Here is a 15974-nt window from a genome sequence, read left to right as displayed (position 1 = left end):
CCTCTTTTCAGAGCTCAGGAAACTGAAATTCTATAGCTACCTTTTAACAATAATTCATCAAAGATTATATGATATCTTTATATGCCTAACCCACAATACATATCTAGGTGCACCGGTACACTCCCAGTCAAAAATTGTGTGAACAAAAGTAAAGATCTACATGTATACACCCAGTATTTCGAGCCCTGAGTCTGGCACTCATTCATTCACAGTCAAGGGAAGGAACAATCCACTATTGTTCAACTGTGAATGTTCAGGTATATGCCATGTAATATAAAGATGTCATAAAAACTTCCCTTCTTGAGTCACTGTGAGCACAGGTGTAGCTAGGTCTACTCATTACCATACAGGAAAGCTATACTGCTAAACTCTTGATAGCCCCTCAATAAGTATTGCTGTTGCCTCTATTCAAACTGTCAACCATGTCGGGTAATTAATTTCCATCCGAGAGGTTTGGCTCCTTTGACCTGGGCAGTTAAACTGACGTGTGTATTTCCCCGTGCGTTTTTGTTTGCAAACGTCGGGTTGAATGCGAGGCGATAACTCACGGAGGTTGAATACATTGTAGAGTAGGTCAATGAAGTACTGTGCCATTGTACATTCCCAGTACGTTTTTAAGTATTGGTAACACCTGTATATAGCTGAAGACCACACAGAGAAACTACTGTTACCTAATAGCTTGGAAGCTTTTAGTAGTTTTACTGAATAATGTGGCATAGTGACAGATCATCACACAAGTGTAAGGATACAGGGCCCACATTGTTTCTACCACAATACCTGTACGGTACCTATAGTAGACAAACTGTCATACATGGAATGGTCAAAACAGGCAATCTACATAAGGATAAAATACTTTGTACAATTAAGTTAGAATCTAATAGAATACATGATTGGTTGTCTTTTCCTTCTGATCTGTTAAAGACAAAACACTTAGTGTTGGGAGGTCGTGTTTCACTTAAGTGAAACACTTGAAAAAGTGCCGACAGACCTTTGGGGACGACCCCTAGTTAAGGAATGAAAGGGTTGAAACAAGAGCCAGGTAACTACCACACAAAATTCAATGTGTGGGCCAGGGCCTAACATAAGTTCATTTAGGAAAGGTTTAACCTATTAGTAACCCCAACACCTGGATATGCAGAGGGGGGGATCGATTGATTTTTCTAAATCCAAAAGGGGGGGAATGTTATTTATAAAGACTTGAATGGTTTTGTTTGGCTGCCTTTGGCATGAACAGAGATTACATGTTTGTCCTTTGACTCACAGAGGTAGAGTTGTAAATGGTACATGTGTGTAGTGGTGGCAAGGCAAATAGTTCCATTTTTCTTCGGTTGCCTGGCAGGTTTGAATATGGCCTCTACTATAGCCTATACCGTGTCTGAAAAGCTAAGTGACCCACGATGGAGTAGAACAATCACGGGGGCACAACTGTCGTGTCACACTCTGAATCGTGTCAAAAATATCTATACCATACATAGAAGAAAAAGGCACAAAGAAAAATCAACCCTTGCGAGATTACACCCTCTTGTTTAAAAAGGGATCCCCAAATACAAGATAGACCTGAGATAACCCTAGCTGGACGATGTAAAGAAAAGCGCCTGGACAAAGGGACGGCAAATATTTACCAAGTTATGACACCTGTTCCTTATGTTGTCGGCAGCGGTGCGGTGGCAAACATGGCAGCGTTGTAGCCGCGTTACCCTCCGCGGGAACATAGTTCACGACCCTTCGCTAGGTAGTAAGACACGGCAGGGTACGGTGGCAAACATGGCAGCGTTGGAACCAAGTTGCTAACCGCGGGAACGTAGTTCATGACCCTTCACTTACAAGTGAGACACGGCTGGGTTCAAAGTTAACCAACACAGTTTCCGGCATGTTGACAACCCCAGATATGTTAATCCCGCAACAAAAACGACAAAGGGCGCTATCAACGTCACTATGAACCAAGCACTAGCCAGTCCATTCAAAACCAATATGTCCCCCTTCCATGTCCAGTCGACCGGTGAGTGTTTACCGTGGGACTTAGGACAAGACGGACTACCTCAAAATCCCCTCGTAATAGCTGTCATCTTGAGGAGCATGCAGTTCCTCTTCTGTACATATTTCACAAATAAGCCTATCTATGTTTGTGATATACTAGCTTCTGCTATACATGTACATGCACCAAGAAGAAAAAATTCACATGTTCATCATAAACCGTTATATAGGTTGAAAAATAAAAGCGGTACCATAACTGCAAACCACAATGTATGTACTAGTAAGGCCGGTGCACTGACTGATTTAAGTACTAGTATCGATCAGCGAAAGCGGTTCTAGATGTTTAGCTACCAAGAGGGTTCACCATCAAGAGAACATCTAACAGTCAAACCCTAACATGTCCCTAACTTAACTCAAACCATAACGATTGCATGCAGTTATAATTAGCTGCAAAATAGTATTAATGGTAGGGATATTCAGAAATAGAGATAATGTAGACTATTTGTGCAGGTGACAGCGAATGGTCTGACGGCAAAATGTCTTCGCAGCAAAATCTCCTGACACCAATAAAGTTACGCCCAGGCCTCAGACACCACCAACAGTACAAAATGTCCATGTATGTCAAATGTCGATTTTCAACTTCAAGAGCTTTGTTTTGCTGGATTCTGTACACAAGATCACTTGTACAAAACATTGTCACACTCACAGACATACAAAACAGCTAAAACTTTCTCAATCAACAAGCACTCACCTCAAACACCTCCTGTTTAAAACATTTTCCGTACTTCGAACTGTAAAACTAGCCCTACAGTTCCAGTGTAACCGGATATGTACATAATTGTCGACCTCCTCAAGTGCCCCCTTTTCAATAGGTTTGCACACACCGAACGCTACGCTTCTCCTCAACGGGGAAAAACAGACTTCAACATGTCTTCTCGACGATCGCACACCCGGCTTTTGTGTTCAACTGATCGATGAATGTCGCTGGATCAAAGAGAAAACGTGCCAAACGACTTCTTGACGTTCCGTTGGTTTAATCACAGCTTGGTGACACAAGTATTCAGACTTCTGTACTCTCAAGGATTATCTTGTTCACACATGGCCCAAAAGTCTGTCCGAATGGTAGAAAAGGTTTGTTCCAACAACAAAACAGGCCACGTCAAACAAGTAAATGACTCCTAGGTCAACGTAATTACGTGAATGTTGCAGACGACAAAAAAATAAAACTTTGCACAACAACGCCCCCCTCCCCAATTACGTTTCCTCGTAAGCAAAACAATCAACGCTAAATTAAATATTGAAATAGGTATTGTTTTGTGGGCTGCCAGTCAGCCGTGCACTGGGGGAACAATACACGACATGTTCTGACAAAAGAATTGATACAAATTCAAAGTTTACCTCAGGGGCAACCGGAAAACTGGAAAACTCGTCCATTTTTACCGTCTGTAAAAAAAAAGATGTTTTCAAAGATGGCGCCGAGAGCACAGGACGCATGCGCTAAGAGGGCAATATTTTTTGGTGGTTGCCAACTGATTAAATATTCATGTTATTTAACAAATTGATACATAAAAGTGATATCAAAATTTGTTACGTATTTCTAGCTCCCTGTTTCTGTCACAAATGACGTTAGGAAGGCGGGGTTTAGTAAGGGAACTTGGAGCTAGAGAAACGCAATAATTTTGGCTTTTAACATCTGCTTGGAGATTAACACCAGACTACCGAAAGCCATTGACAGACGGGAAATGGACTGCATGTCACAGTATGGACATCTTCTTTTTTGCGTCAAAAGGAATTCATACATTTTAAAGCCATTTTGAACGTTACAAATGCGCGCAGTTCAAATTACACAAGCTTTACTGGAATATATATGGCTCCATCCAAATAAAATGGGTGTTATTATTTATCATAATAAATAACAAACGTAAAATGCAACAGTTCATGAGTAAAATATTCTACCAATTGCTTAACGCATTGCTTGTTTGCTCTAGATCTGTTATCCAAAATTTATCGGGTGATACATAATGACTAACAAACTAGACGTGCCTAACATTGTACAAGTTGGCACAAAAAGTGAGGCTTAGATTTTAACCTGCTAGCCGATAAAAGATTAGAAATTAAAACGGACGAAAATCAAGGTGTGAATGAAAGATATGAATATAACGGCGACAATTTCAATGGACAGTAGTACTTAATTCCAACTACGCTAGATATATTTATAATAAAAAGGCTGTTCTATTCAACGTTAGTGGACGGTAAAGATATGACCCAGTTGAAATGGAATGGCACACGTGCACAATAGACCGATCCCATGGCCCCGCCCACTTCCGTCAAAACATAGAAATACAAAATAAAAACATAGAAATGCAAATATTTGACGGACATGCAGCCACGCTTTCATTGGTCAAACCGAGAATTGCTATTCTCTCATTGGTTAAACAGCTAATTATGGTGCGCAGTCAAAACACCTGTTAGTTCAGACAATATAGTACGCTAAGTACTAGTACTTGAAGAAAAAAAGAGGCCGTGCTGTCGGAGGCTACTGGAACAAATGTCTGGGCTCTGAAGTTTTTATCCATTGAGTTAATTGGATCTTCGCATTCAAAACTATCAGTTGTGTGTCTCTTAAGATAATAAGAAATGCCAAAGGTTAAAGTGAGTTACTTCGGGAATATTTTACAAAAGTCATAATTGTAAAGACCAGCGTCTTCAACTGAAAAGGGGGGCAAATGTGCCAAAATAACGTTTCCGCTGTTTTACTGATCTTTAAGTTGGCATTGTCTATGTTCCATGCTAAAGATAACCGTATGTTGTCGTTATTTTTTCGCTGACTGACGCAGAAAAGACCGTGTCTGCATAGCAGATCTAGAAGTAGTTCACAGTCTCCAAGTCCTGTACTGAAACAGTAGTTTTGAAGATGTTGGGTCAAACACTTGAGAGCCAGCGCCGAATATACGTTCAAATGTTATTGGCTCTTTTTCTCTTTTTTTTAGAGTATCGTGAAATTGTATCAGAAAGGTCGACGCTGATTTTGAGAAAAGAAATTCAACAAAAACAACTTGGTGAAATTCTGAAATATTCTGGTCATACTAGACAGGCACGAGAGGTGTTCGTTACCTAATAAGTTTTAAGTTCTTAACCCGAATCGCAAAAAAAAGTTGTCTCCGCGAGTTAATTTGCAAATTCAGCTATTTGGCCGTCACTTGAAAGAGAGCTGGTGTGTTAGACAGAAGGGTCAGATACAGATAGCTATACAGATACATGCGGATATATCCACTACGTATGCAGATACAGAAGCTTGTGTGTTACACAGAAGGGTGGTTATACCAGGTATATAGATACATATACCGAAGCTGGTGTGTCACGCAGAAAGATGGTTATACCAGCTATACACACGGAGAAGATAGGTGGCGTGTTTAACATGCAAAAGGGTGGTTAAAACAGTAACACAAATACTGATACCGAGGCTGGTGTGTTACACAGAAAGGCAGTTATACCAGATATACAAATACATATACAGAAGCTGCATGGTGTGTCACGCAGAAAGATGGTTATACCTGCTATACACACACAGAAGCTGGTGTGCTTTATACTTCGCAAAACTGGGTGGTTAGAATAGCAACACGAATACATGTACAGATACAGAGGCTGGTGTGTTACGCAGAAGGGTGGTTATACCAGGTATACAGAAGCTAGTGTGTCATGCAGAAAGATTGTTATACCAGCTATACACATACAGAGGCTGGTGTGTTCTATACGCAAAAGGGTGGTTAAAACAGCTACACAAATACATGTACTGATACAGAGGCTGGTGTGTTACGCAGAAGAGCGGTTGTACCGGCTATACAGATACAATTAAGCTTTTAAACACACCTGGATGCACTCTGTCCGAACTCCGTCCAGAAATGAAGATCACTTAGATCTGAGCGCCATTCCTTCACTTTCATTAATCCTCAAGAATCACCACGGCACCTGTCATCGGCATTCAGCAGTCTTATTTGTCCAAAGTCTAAAGGACGGTTGTCCTTAGATAATCCCAAGATGATCCCCTCATAAGCCCCCCGCTTTGTCTCGCGCGCTTTGAAGTGATCTAAAGAGGCGCCCCTGGCGGGTGCGGTATCCATGACAACCAACAGGTGCACCCGTGGACAGATAGCCTGACGTTACTTTCAACAATGAAGACAAGAGAAATTGAGCCCCGCCTTTCACTGTTGTCTTTGTGGAGATGGAAAACACTGGAAAAGAACCTGTGATTTAGAGGCACACGAGCAGAACGTATTAGATTCGACACACGGCGAATATAAATGATTTCATAGGTTCGTTCGTTCGTTTAGACTAAGGAGGTTAGAAATAAAACCTCCTTGTTTAAACCCTTGTAGCCAGTGTGGCACATAAGTCAGCAAGTTTCCTTGCTGTTTCAGTAGCAGGGTATATTTTACAGGGAGGGGTTGCTAGCCCTTCCCATTTAACGTGCACGAGGCACCTCCTCGAGCACGGGGCCCCCATTTCACGTCAATTCCGAAAGACGGTACAGCCTCAACCGAGATGTCCTGGCCCAGGATTAAACCGTGGTCTCCCAGTTAGCAACTAATTGGAGCCAGAAGCTCAACTGTGTCACAGTCTGTGAGGCTGCTTAAAGAAACATGGCGCCGGTAGATTTGAGATATGATTTATAGGTAATGAAATAGAGTATCCACTACTTGTTACCTTCGCCTAGAAGGTTATGTTTTGCACAGCGTTCGTGTGTGTGTCTTTCCTTCCTTCCTTCCTTCCTTCCTTCCTTCCTTCCTTCCTTCCTTCCTTCCTTCCTTCCTTCCTTCCTTCCTTCCTTCCTTCCTTCCTTCCTTCCTTCCTTCCTTCCTTCCTTCCTTCCTTCCTTCCTTCCTTCCTTACACTGTAACTCAAGAAGTCCTGGATGGATTTCTGCTTACCATACGCTGTGTATATTCTTGACATGCATTTTTATATTCCCCTTCCATTGGGAAGGGGGATATACTGTTTTTGCTTGCCTGTTCTTCTTCTTCTTCTTCTTCTTCCGGCATAAACCAAGTAGATGTGCGGTGGTAGGTCTACTAATGGTGTTGCAGAAAGTTATATGTACCTTATGTTACATGGTACGGATGTTATATTTGAGATGTAGGTACCCATAGGAAAGGTGAATACACCTGACAATAAATTATGCTAATGATAACCTAATTTGCATAATTTATGAAGAAACTTGTATTTCCCTTACCGTAAAAGCTGCGGATGTCATATTTGAGATGTAGGTACCTTTAGGAAAGGCGAACACCCCTGGCCATGAATTATGCTAATGAGGACCTTATTTGCATAATTTATACATAAACTTGTATTTCCCTTACCGTAAAAGCTGCGGATGTCATCTTTAAGATGTAGGTACCTTTAGGAAAGGTGAATGCACCTGGCCATAAATTATGCTAATGAGGACCTCATTTGCATAATTTATGCAGGAACTTGTATTTCCCTCACCCTCAAAGCTGCAGATGTCATATTTGAGATGTAGGTACCTTTAGGGAAGGTGAACACCCCTGGCCATGAATTATGCTAATGAGGACCTCATTTGCATAATTTATGAAGACGCTTGTATTTCCCTCACCCTAAAAGCTGCAGATGTCATATTTGAGATGTACGTACCTTTAGGAAAGGTGAACACACCTGGCCATGAATTATGCTAACGAGCACCTCATTTGCATAATTTATGCAAAAACTTGTATTTCCCTTACCGTAAAAGCTACGGATGTCATATTTGAGATGTAGGTACCAGTGGGAAAGGTGAATGCACCTGGACATAAATTATGCTAATGAGGACCTCTTTTGCATAATTTATGTAGAAACTTGTATTTCCCTTACCGTAAAAGCTGCAGATGTCATATTTGAGATGTAGGTACGTTTAGGAAAGGTGGACACACCTGGCCATGAATTATGCTAATGAGGACCTCATTTGCATAAATTATGCAGAAACTTGTATTCCCCTTACCGTAAAAGCTGCAGATGTCATATTTGGGATGTAGGTACTTTTAGGAAAGGTGAACACACCTGGCCATGAATTATGCTAATGAGGACCTTATTTGCATAATTTATACATAAACTTGTTTTTCCCTTACCGTTAAAGCTGCGGATGTCATCTTTAAGATGTAGGTACCTTAAGAAAAGGTGAATGCACCTGGCCATAAATTATGCTAATGAGGACCTCATTTGCATAATGTATGCAGACACTTCATAATACCCTTACAGTCAATGCTCAGGATGTCATATTTGAGGTGTAGGTAATGGGAGGGGAATATCCTGCATTTTCCCGAAAATGTTGCCTTTCTAGTTTATTCTTTGTTTTCTTCAAACAGCCCGGTCGGGCCCCGGCTTGGAATTGTGACCCTTGCCTTACATAAACGTGGCTAGTGAACTTGGAGGATGATTTATGATAGCTTTAAAGAAATAGTGTATATATATAAATGACTAGATTTTACGGGCCGGATTTCATTAACGAGATAGAGTGGGCTTAATTGAATAAAACACTAAGGATACTTCGCTATAGGCGTACAATCTCTATGTGAAACATCGTGGTCCTGGAAATCTGTATTCTTGTATTCTTTGGGGCACCTCCTTTATGTTAAGTAACAGAGGAGGAAAGTTTGAAATCCTCGGTGCTATATAGCGTCTTCCTGCGATGATAAAGCACCATCTTGTCTTGGAACTGTGTCTTCCAGACGCAGCGGAGTGGCCTGTGTTTCAGGTGTCTTGTTCTTGTTTGCACGTGCATTGTAGATGCCGACTGTCACCAGTGCGATGCTTGCAGAAAGGACAGCCGAGATGACGACGATGATAATCACCTGAGTGTAGCCCAACTCCACTACAGTCTGAGACAAAAGATGCAAATGGTAGAGAAAATAACAAAAATGAACAAAAAGATCACTAACGTTACATAAAATAAAGATTCTTTTCGGAAGTGGGGGTGTCAGAACGTTTGTGAAAAAAAAGGTAGTGTACGTACGAAAAGTCATGATGATTCGTCAACACTTTCTTTGTTATTCTCCCTCAAAGTCGGCAATTTCGGCCCTTGTAGTGTCAAAACAATCTGCTAGGAGGATAAAACCTACGCCACTTCTTCACTAGCTTCAGAGCGATCTATATTCAACAAGAGTTCCACGACCTCATATCTCCATGAACAATTCTATTCATGCAAATAATTTAAACATTTTCATAATATATGCTTGGCCATAAACACCTTTATCTAACTTACACATGTTGCAATATTGGCAGGCCTATAATTTTCCAATTAGATGAATTATGGTGTCTTTGCATTAATTATGCAAATTAGGAATTTATTTGCATAATTGGTATCTGTTGATGATCCACTTTCCATAAACAGTGTGTTACATGTATTTGAGTCTTATAATGGAAAACACTGCAAATATAGATTTTCCTCATTATCTATGCAAATTAAGTCCCAATTAGCATAATTTGCACTTCATTGTGTTTATCTCTATCAGAACGCGACATATCAAAACCGGACGTCCCGCTGCAGTAACTTTTAAAGCCGCTAAGGCCGGCGAAGACAATATGAGCACCAGCATTGACTACGTACCACAGACTGCCCCATTGCTGCACCTGTTACTTCATCACTTCCTTCACTTCGCGGTTTCTCGGTCCCAGTAAAGTCTCCACATGTCGGGAAGCCGTACGGCAGGGCGGGCAGCTTGTCCAGTGCCTCCGTGATGACCATGGACATCCCCTCGTTCATGTGGGTTGTTTGATGACAGTGGAAGAACCAGAAGCCCGGGTTGTTACTCCTGTGGCGGTCGATAATATATCATCTATAATCTGGGGATAGTTTTTTTTTTTAACGATCTCGCTCAATGCAAGGCCGTAAGAGGCCACTTCTTGGCATTGAACTAATTGAACTAATGTGGCATAGGTGAGAGATAGCGGTGTGTGTTTGTTTTGAAGGTTTGTAGGTTGTATTCGGGGGGGAAAGCAGTAGGCTGGGATGGAATTCCAGAGTTTTGCAGTTCGTGGAAAAAAGCTGTTACTGTAGAATGACTTAGAGGCTGGTAGTTGCACAGTATAGTGGTGTGAATCAGAGGAGAAAAAGTTTCGTAAGATATGAATCTATGGATTTTAGGATAGCGCTTTAGAGCCTGATGATACTTCACGACGTAACATCCACTAGTGCACTAAAAAAATGAAAGCTGCAATGTAATGTTGCTAACGTCTGTCATATGTAAAAGGTTTACACTAATACCCAGAGGCGTCGCCAAAATGATAGTCTTCTTCTAGACAGTAACAGATGAACAGTGATCACGAACCTGAACTCTATAACGGTGTACCCATGGGAGGGAATGACGACAGTGTCCCTGATGGGGGGCTTGTTGAAGTTCAAGTTCGGCCTTGCCACGCTCCAGGAAGCCATGTTGCACTTGTTGTCGTTCCCACAGTCGAGGTCAGCGTTCTGAGAGATCCAACGTCCTACAGATCACAGGGCATGCGCATCACAGGGAATCAACACGACATTCTACCATCAAAGTCATACAGAACGTCCGTTGCCATCAATACAGCGGCCGTACCGTTGATATGATACAGATTTCTGACAGAGTGTGATATTCATTTGTAGTGAAAGTATTTGACTTTGTTGGTAACTCCTTATCATGATATCACTCTGTATATAGTAGAGTGGATTCATTCCTCAAGCTAACCGACATCTTTCACACCGCAGTCGTCCCTCAGTAAGACATCTGAAGCCGCATAGTTCCTGTGTAGAACTTTTATTCAGTCTAGTACCACGACCGGTTTCGCTTGACAGCTTCTTCAAGTGTACAGACTAAATGACACAAGTACATGAGGTTCTCACTTTATCATGATATCACTCTGTGTTGCACTGTTTCTTTGTTGTGGTTTCTCATATGAATGATTATAAAGTTCGACATTGGTGTTTCTGGTCGACATATGTTTGTTTTTTACTTGGACCTAGAAGTTATTTCCTTGCTTGGCCCCAGAGAATCTTAGTGTAAAAGGAGTGAAAACTCACCCGTTGTTTGGTTGTAGTCTGGAAAGCCCATAGCCAGAACCCTGAAGTCGTAACCATGGAGATGAATGACGTGATGTCCCTCACTTCCTATGCCGAGGTTCATCAACACAAACCTGATGGTCTTCCCGTGTGGAATCTCCGCCATGTAGGTACACTTACATCCCTCCGTCTCACAGCCGGCTTCGCAGGGGGTAATGTCATAGGGTGCTTTGAAAATCAGTGGCTTTTTCGGGGTGGCAAACTTTCGGCCGTTTACCGAGGAGCCGATTTGATATCCGAAGTTGAAGAAATACTCCTCAGTTTCTGTCTCGTCCGGCATTGAATACTCTTCTGTGCTGATCAGGTCTGAGACGTAGACACATTCCGTGTTGCTGCCTAGGGGGAACCCCGGAAAAGGGCAGTTCAGAACTCGGCATGGACTGTTCCAGGTGCAGGTTTGCATGGTCGTCATCGGGTCTTCGATAGGGACGTTGTCATATGCCAGGATGGCTTTCACCTCTTGCAGTCGGTCCTCTGGCTCGACATCGGGCCCTTTCCCCGCCCACAGCGTCCGGGCACGGATCCAGTAGTTACCACTTGGCTGATCGCCGACCACATTAAAGTCGTAAGACTCTCCCGGAAAGACGAGGATGGACTGAACCTGGACCGGCTCGACGTCATGTCCGTCATTTGCCACGACAGTCATGCTGTGCGCGTCGATGGACACGCGGAAGGTGAACTCTGCGCCTGAATGTATCATGCGGAAACGTAGATATCCTCCCGACGATATGGTAAACTTGGTTAATGGTGCGTTGTTTCCATTGTACCGGCCGCGTCCGTTGATGAGCGCTGACGTAAAATGAACAGCTGTTAGCTCGACGCCATCGAAGCTGAACCCACGACTGAACCAAGTGCCCTACCAACAAAAATGCAAGTTTAATAAAAGTGCAACACAGAAAAGCAGACCTTCGAAACGAGTGACTTTTGCTTTTAGCATCAGAATGTGGGCATGTTGCGTTGTCATTTTACCGAAATTACTTGGCACAGAAACTCTATGACATATGTACATGTACATGTACATGGCGGCAAGTTTGCATGAACGGCGAACAAGACCTGACTTCTTGAATGATCATCTTGCATTTCCCCAACCTTTGTTCGCCTGTCTGACAAAATCATCTTCTCCTCCAATCATCCCGGTCCATAAAACACCATCTTCTTCAAGTCTGTCTGATTTACCTATATTTTGTTACTCTCCAAGCAGAGGAGGGGTTTCGGCTGGTTTTTGACGTGTTTCTAGGCGTTTTTGTCGGGCTTTCTACTTTGTCATGTTTTTTTTGTATACAAATTGTTACCACTAATGATAATCTAATGGTTCTCGGGGAGGATCACTACTACCTTTCTTCAATGGAAGTAAATAGGTTTGCCCCGCCCCGAGATCAGTGCGGGCAGAGGTGTGGGTTGGCTGTACAAAAAAAAAAAAAACATGACAAAGCCCGACAAAACGCCTAGAAACACGTCAAAAACCAGCCGAAACCCCTCCTCTACTTGGAGAGTATAATTGCCATGGCCAGTTTCCACCCAAACCAAACAGCCACCTACCAAACAGAATAAGCTAGTTCGGAGTTGTTACTACGCATGTGCAGTGTCAAAGGTGAAGGCCCCGGAGACGTAAACAAAGCCAGTCGGGGCGTTGTTATGCAAATCTAGACAGTTGTTATGCAAATCTAGACAATGTCCAGGCGAGCACTGTATACGAGCCGGGGGCCTTCACCTTTGACACTGCATCTGCGTAATAGCAACTCCGAACTTAAGCTTATATTTGTCGAAAACGGAGTACTCACAAATAAGCGTCCCGGGCCTCGGTGGCGCATGTACCAGCTATCTACGTCCAGACTCAGGAATTCCTCGTGCCACCAGTCGTGTACAAACAGCGGTATAGCTGGAGTACTGGGCCTGTAAAAGTAGGTGACAATAAGCTGGATCATCGTTTAAACTGTGCATGCGCAATGTCAAGCAATATGTGTCTGTTATTGATCAAATCTAAGCTCAATGCAACTGAGGCGAAAACACACAAGTCCTGACATGTAACAACTCTTTACAACTTCGAGGCCATCACCTTTGTTCTCGCGCATGCGCAATTCTATTCATCGGTTTTTCTTCTCCTTGTTCGAACCATATTTGGTGCCAACTCATAACAATGGAATACGTCTGCCCGATAGTTATTCCCTCTTACTCACCTGTTTCTGTGGACGATAAAAGCCCCGAACATGCCGTCCTCCCTTTGCGATACGACGTGACTGTGATACCAGTGAGTCCCGGCTGGCTCCGACTGTAGAGGGAGTCCAAAGTAGCCTGTTACCCAGTCTATCATTGCTTGACATACCAGACACACATGTACATATACAGCAGGTATTTTGGTGATCTTCGGTGGAATTCCGGAGAACACAAAGAAGAATTTATTCCTATTGATATATACTATTAGATAGATGCCATTGCGTTACCATGCAACATTAATGATAAGTTTATTGCAAATTCATGCCCGAAGGCTAAATGCAAATAACATACATAAAAGAACAGTGTACAAAATAGGTATAAAAGCTGCTTATCTAAATTATACAAATGTAATTGTCTATAACTAGTGAAGGGTTTGACTTCTCTTTTGTAAGCAATGGAAGACGTAATGTCCCACCTTTTCTATAATTTGTGGGTTTTTGGTAGTTAAAAGAAGAATAGTCTTTTCTTTGTCTGTAAGCTTAGGGAAATTCGGATAGATTTTAGTGGTCTGAATAGACAATTCATTTCGTGCATTATCATGAAATGAACAGTTTGAAATAAAGTGTATTTTGTCTTCCACGGCATTTGTATTGCAATACTTACAAAGTGTTTCGTATATAGGTAATTTTCTATACCGGCCTCTCTCTATTTCAAGAGGATGAGCACTAACTCTAATTTTGCTAATGGCTGAGCGCAGATCAAAATCTGCAAGATCAAGATAACTCTCTAAATTGTACATGGTTTTACATTTTGCATAGAATCTTAACTTACCGCATAAGATCGTTTACCAAGGTATGAAAAAATGATTGTATATATATATCTGTTAGTCTCCTTCTTAGCGCTTTTCCGACATGTTCAGGTTTACAATGTGTATTACCGGAGTGCCACAAATAGGAATATCCATTGTAATCTAATACGGAACTGACCTTAAAAATGAGGACGCACCTTAAATCTATAAGAGAAGCTCTTCCCAGGTAAGATGGGATATTCTGTGACGTAAGGCACACCGTCCATATGATTTACACCGCGCATGTACATCCCATGGACATGGAGTGACGTCACTTCCTTGTAGAAGTGGTTGATGACCTTCAGGACGACCTGTCATGTCAGATAATGTTTCCTCGTAAGAGTAGTAGAGTGAAAAGAAAAGGGGACTTTTAGCCACATTTAGCGACAACTCATGTGAATGCTTCCAATTTTTTGGATGTGATTGTCAGTTTCTTAAAGAAATAGACGGACATTCCCTCTCTTGCTGGGGGGGGGGGGGGGCACTGCATGTAGATGGACAAAGAATGAGATTAAACGTTTTGAATTTACACTTATGGCAAGTTCAGCATTTACCTGCGCTCCTTCCATGACCTCCAGAGTGGGACCAGGGAACTGGTCGTTTACAACGATTACGTTTCGCTGCACTCCATCAGCTGTGATGGTCTCTTCCACAGGAACGATGGGTCCGTCCGTATCTTTGGCCCACCCCACATGAACTTTAACTTGCAGACTTCCATTCCTCAAGATTTCAATCTGTAGAAACATTCCTATTCATCAAATCCGAAGTATCACATCTTTTCTTGAAGCTTCAAGCCTATCCGCTATACATAAAAAACGCTGTATGTATTACGGCAACAGCGAGACAAAACCACAATCAGCACAAACAGAAATGTAAACCCTTCTCGTCTACAACTTGCCCAGTACATGTCCAGATGTGTTCATGTGTGAGGGGCCTTCATCTTTGACATACGCCAAAAATGATTACTCAAGCAACTGGATAAGATTTTGACTGTTTCATAATCTTATCCAGTTGCTTGAGTAATCATTTTTGGCGTATCTTACTACCTGGATGTCTAACCTTCATCAACGCATCTTTGACATATTACACACAGTGCAACACAATGCGCATGCGCAGTTCAGATCGTGAACCGACTTATACGAAGCGTGTTGTGTAGGCTACGACTCACCCCATTGACCTTGTCGTCACTTCCGGTGTGTGTCATGGTCTTCGCCCTTCTAACCACCAGGGTGAACTCGCATACGTCATCAGTGCACATCTCCGCAGTTGCCATGGAAACGCAGATCCATGTAAGGATCAATGTAGGAAGCAAATTCATCTCTGATTGTGACATAAGAAAACGAAAAGGATCAACAAGTGCGTGTACGCTGAGGTGTAGCAATCTAAGGATATTTCCTGACAAGCGAATTTAAACCATCAGGACCACAACGGAAACTCCAGGCTGTAAGATATCATCACAAGACAAGAAGATCACAGAACGCTCACGTTCATATCGTAGCGGAAGGGGTTCTAAAACCATCTGCATAGTCTGTAATCGCAAAATGGGACATCATCGGTGAATTCGGATTCGGCAAATAAGTTTTGGCACAAAACGCAACGACTTCTTTGTATCCACCACTGTTGTTGCAGCAACAACTTCGAGAGGAAAGAAAATGATGGCTAATTTTTAACTCCCTCCCCGTTTGGCACTGAACCTGGCCCATCCAATAGTTCAGCCACGAACCCCAGATGTTTACCATCAGCAGAAAATATCTACTGTGTGTTGTTTTGACGGTTGTACAAAGTAACACACTTTGTATTAGCTGGTTTGCGTCCAGATTCCACAAAAAGACGTTACCTACCTCCGAGCTCCGCAGTCTCACTCGACCCTAGAAGGCGCAGCTATCTATTTGAAGAAAAACAGGACTAACAGCCGAGTCAGGG

General features: G+C 42.4%; 2 protein-coding genes across 2 annotated transcripts in view; both read right to left on the bottom strand.

Annotated features, from left to right (window-relative positions):
* LOC136427597 (streptococcal hemagglutinin-like) overlaps positions 1 to 3454 on the bottom strand; it is a 37745-nt gene extending 34291 nt beyond the window's left edge. The window contains exon 1 of the mRNA XM_066416564.1: positions 3373 to 3454. The gene's annotated coding sequence lies outside the window, so the exon portion shown is untranslated. The remainder of the gene's footprint in view (positions 1 to 3372) is intronic.
* Positions 3455 to 8616: 5162 nt separating this feature from the next.
* LOC136427596 (uncharacterized) lies at positions 8617 to 15509 on the bottom strand. The gene is made up of 9 exons (XM_066416562.1): positions 15220 to 15509; positions 14606 to 14785; positions 14210 to 14362; positions 13228 to 13319; positions 12832 to 12943; positions 11012 to 11906; positions 10293 to 10452; positions 9572 to 9776; positions 8617 to 8843 (listed from the first exon to the last, which is right to left on the bottom strand). The coding sequence occupies exons 1-9, from the start codon at positions 15382 to 15384 to the stop codon at positions 8634 to 8636; spliced, it is 2172 nt and encodes a 723-aa protein (XP_066272659.1). The 5' UTR covers positions 15385 to 15509; the 3' UTR covers positions 8617 to 8633.
* Between the last annotated feature and the right edge of the window lie 465 nt (positions 15510 to 15974).

Source organism: Branchiostoma lanceolatum, chromosome 2 (genome assembly GCF_035083965.1).
Source record: "Branchiostoma lanceolatum isolate klBraLanc5 chromosome 2, klBraLanc5.hap2, whole genome shotgun sequence".
NCBI classification, from domain to species: Eukaryota; Metazoa; Chordata; class Leptocardii; order Amphioxiformes; family Branchiostomatidae; genus Branchiostoma; species Branchiostoma lanceolatum.
The sequence above is the reverse complement of the archived record's forward strand: the minus strand, read 5'-3'. Positions and strand labels throughout refer to the sequence as shown.

Bases quoted from the DNA above. Each gene is read 5' to 3' on its own strand.
- LOC136427596 (XM_066416562.1), bottom strand. From the start codon at position 15,384: ATGTCACAATCAGAGATGAATTTGCTTCCTACATTGATCCTTACATGG. The intron at 11,907-12,831 runs GTGAGTACTCCG...TTTTGTTGGTAG, and splicing joins GAGGCCCGGGACGCTTATTT to GGCACTTGGTTCAGTCGTGG. The intron at 8,844-9,571 runs GTACGTAGTCAA...CTTTTGTCTCAG, and splicing joins CAGCAATGGGGCAGTCTGTG to ACTGTAGTGGAGTTGGGCTA.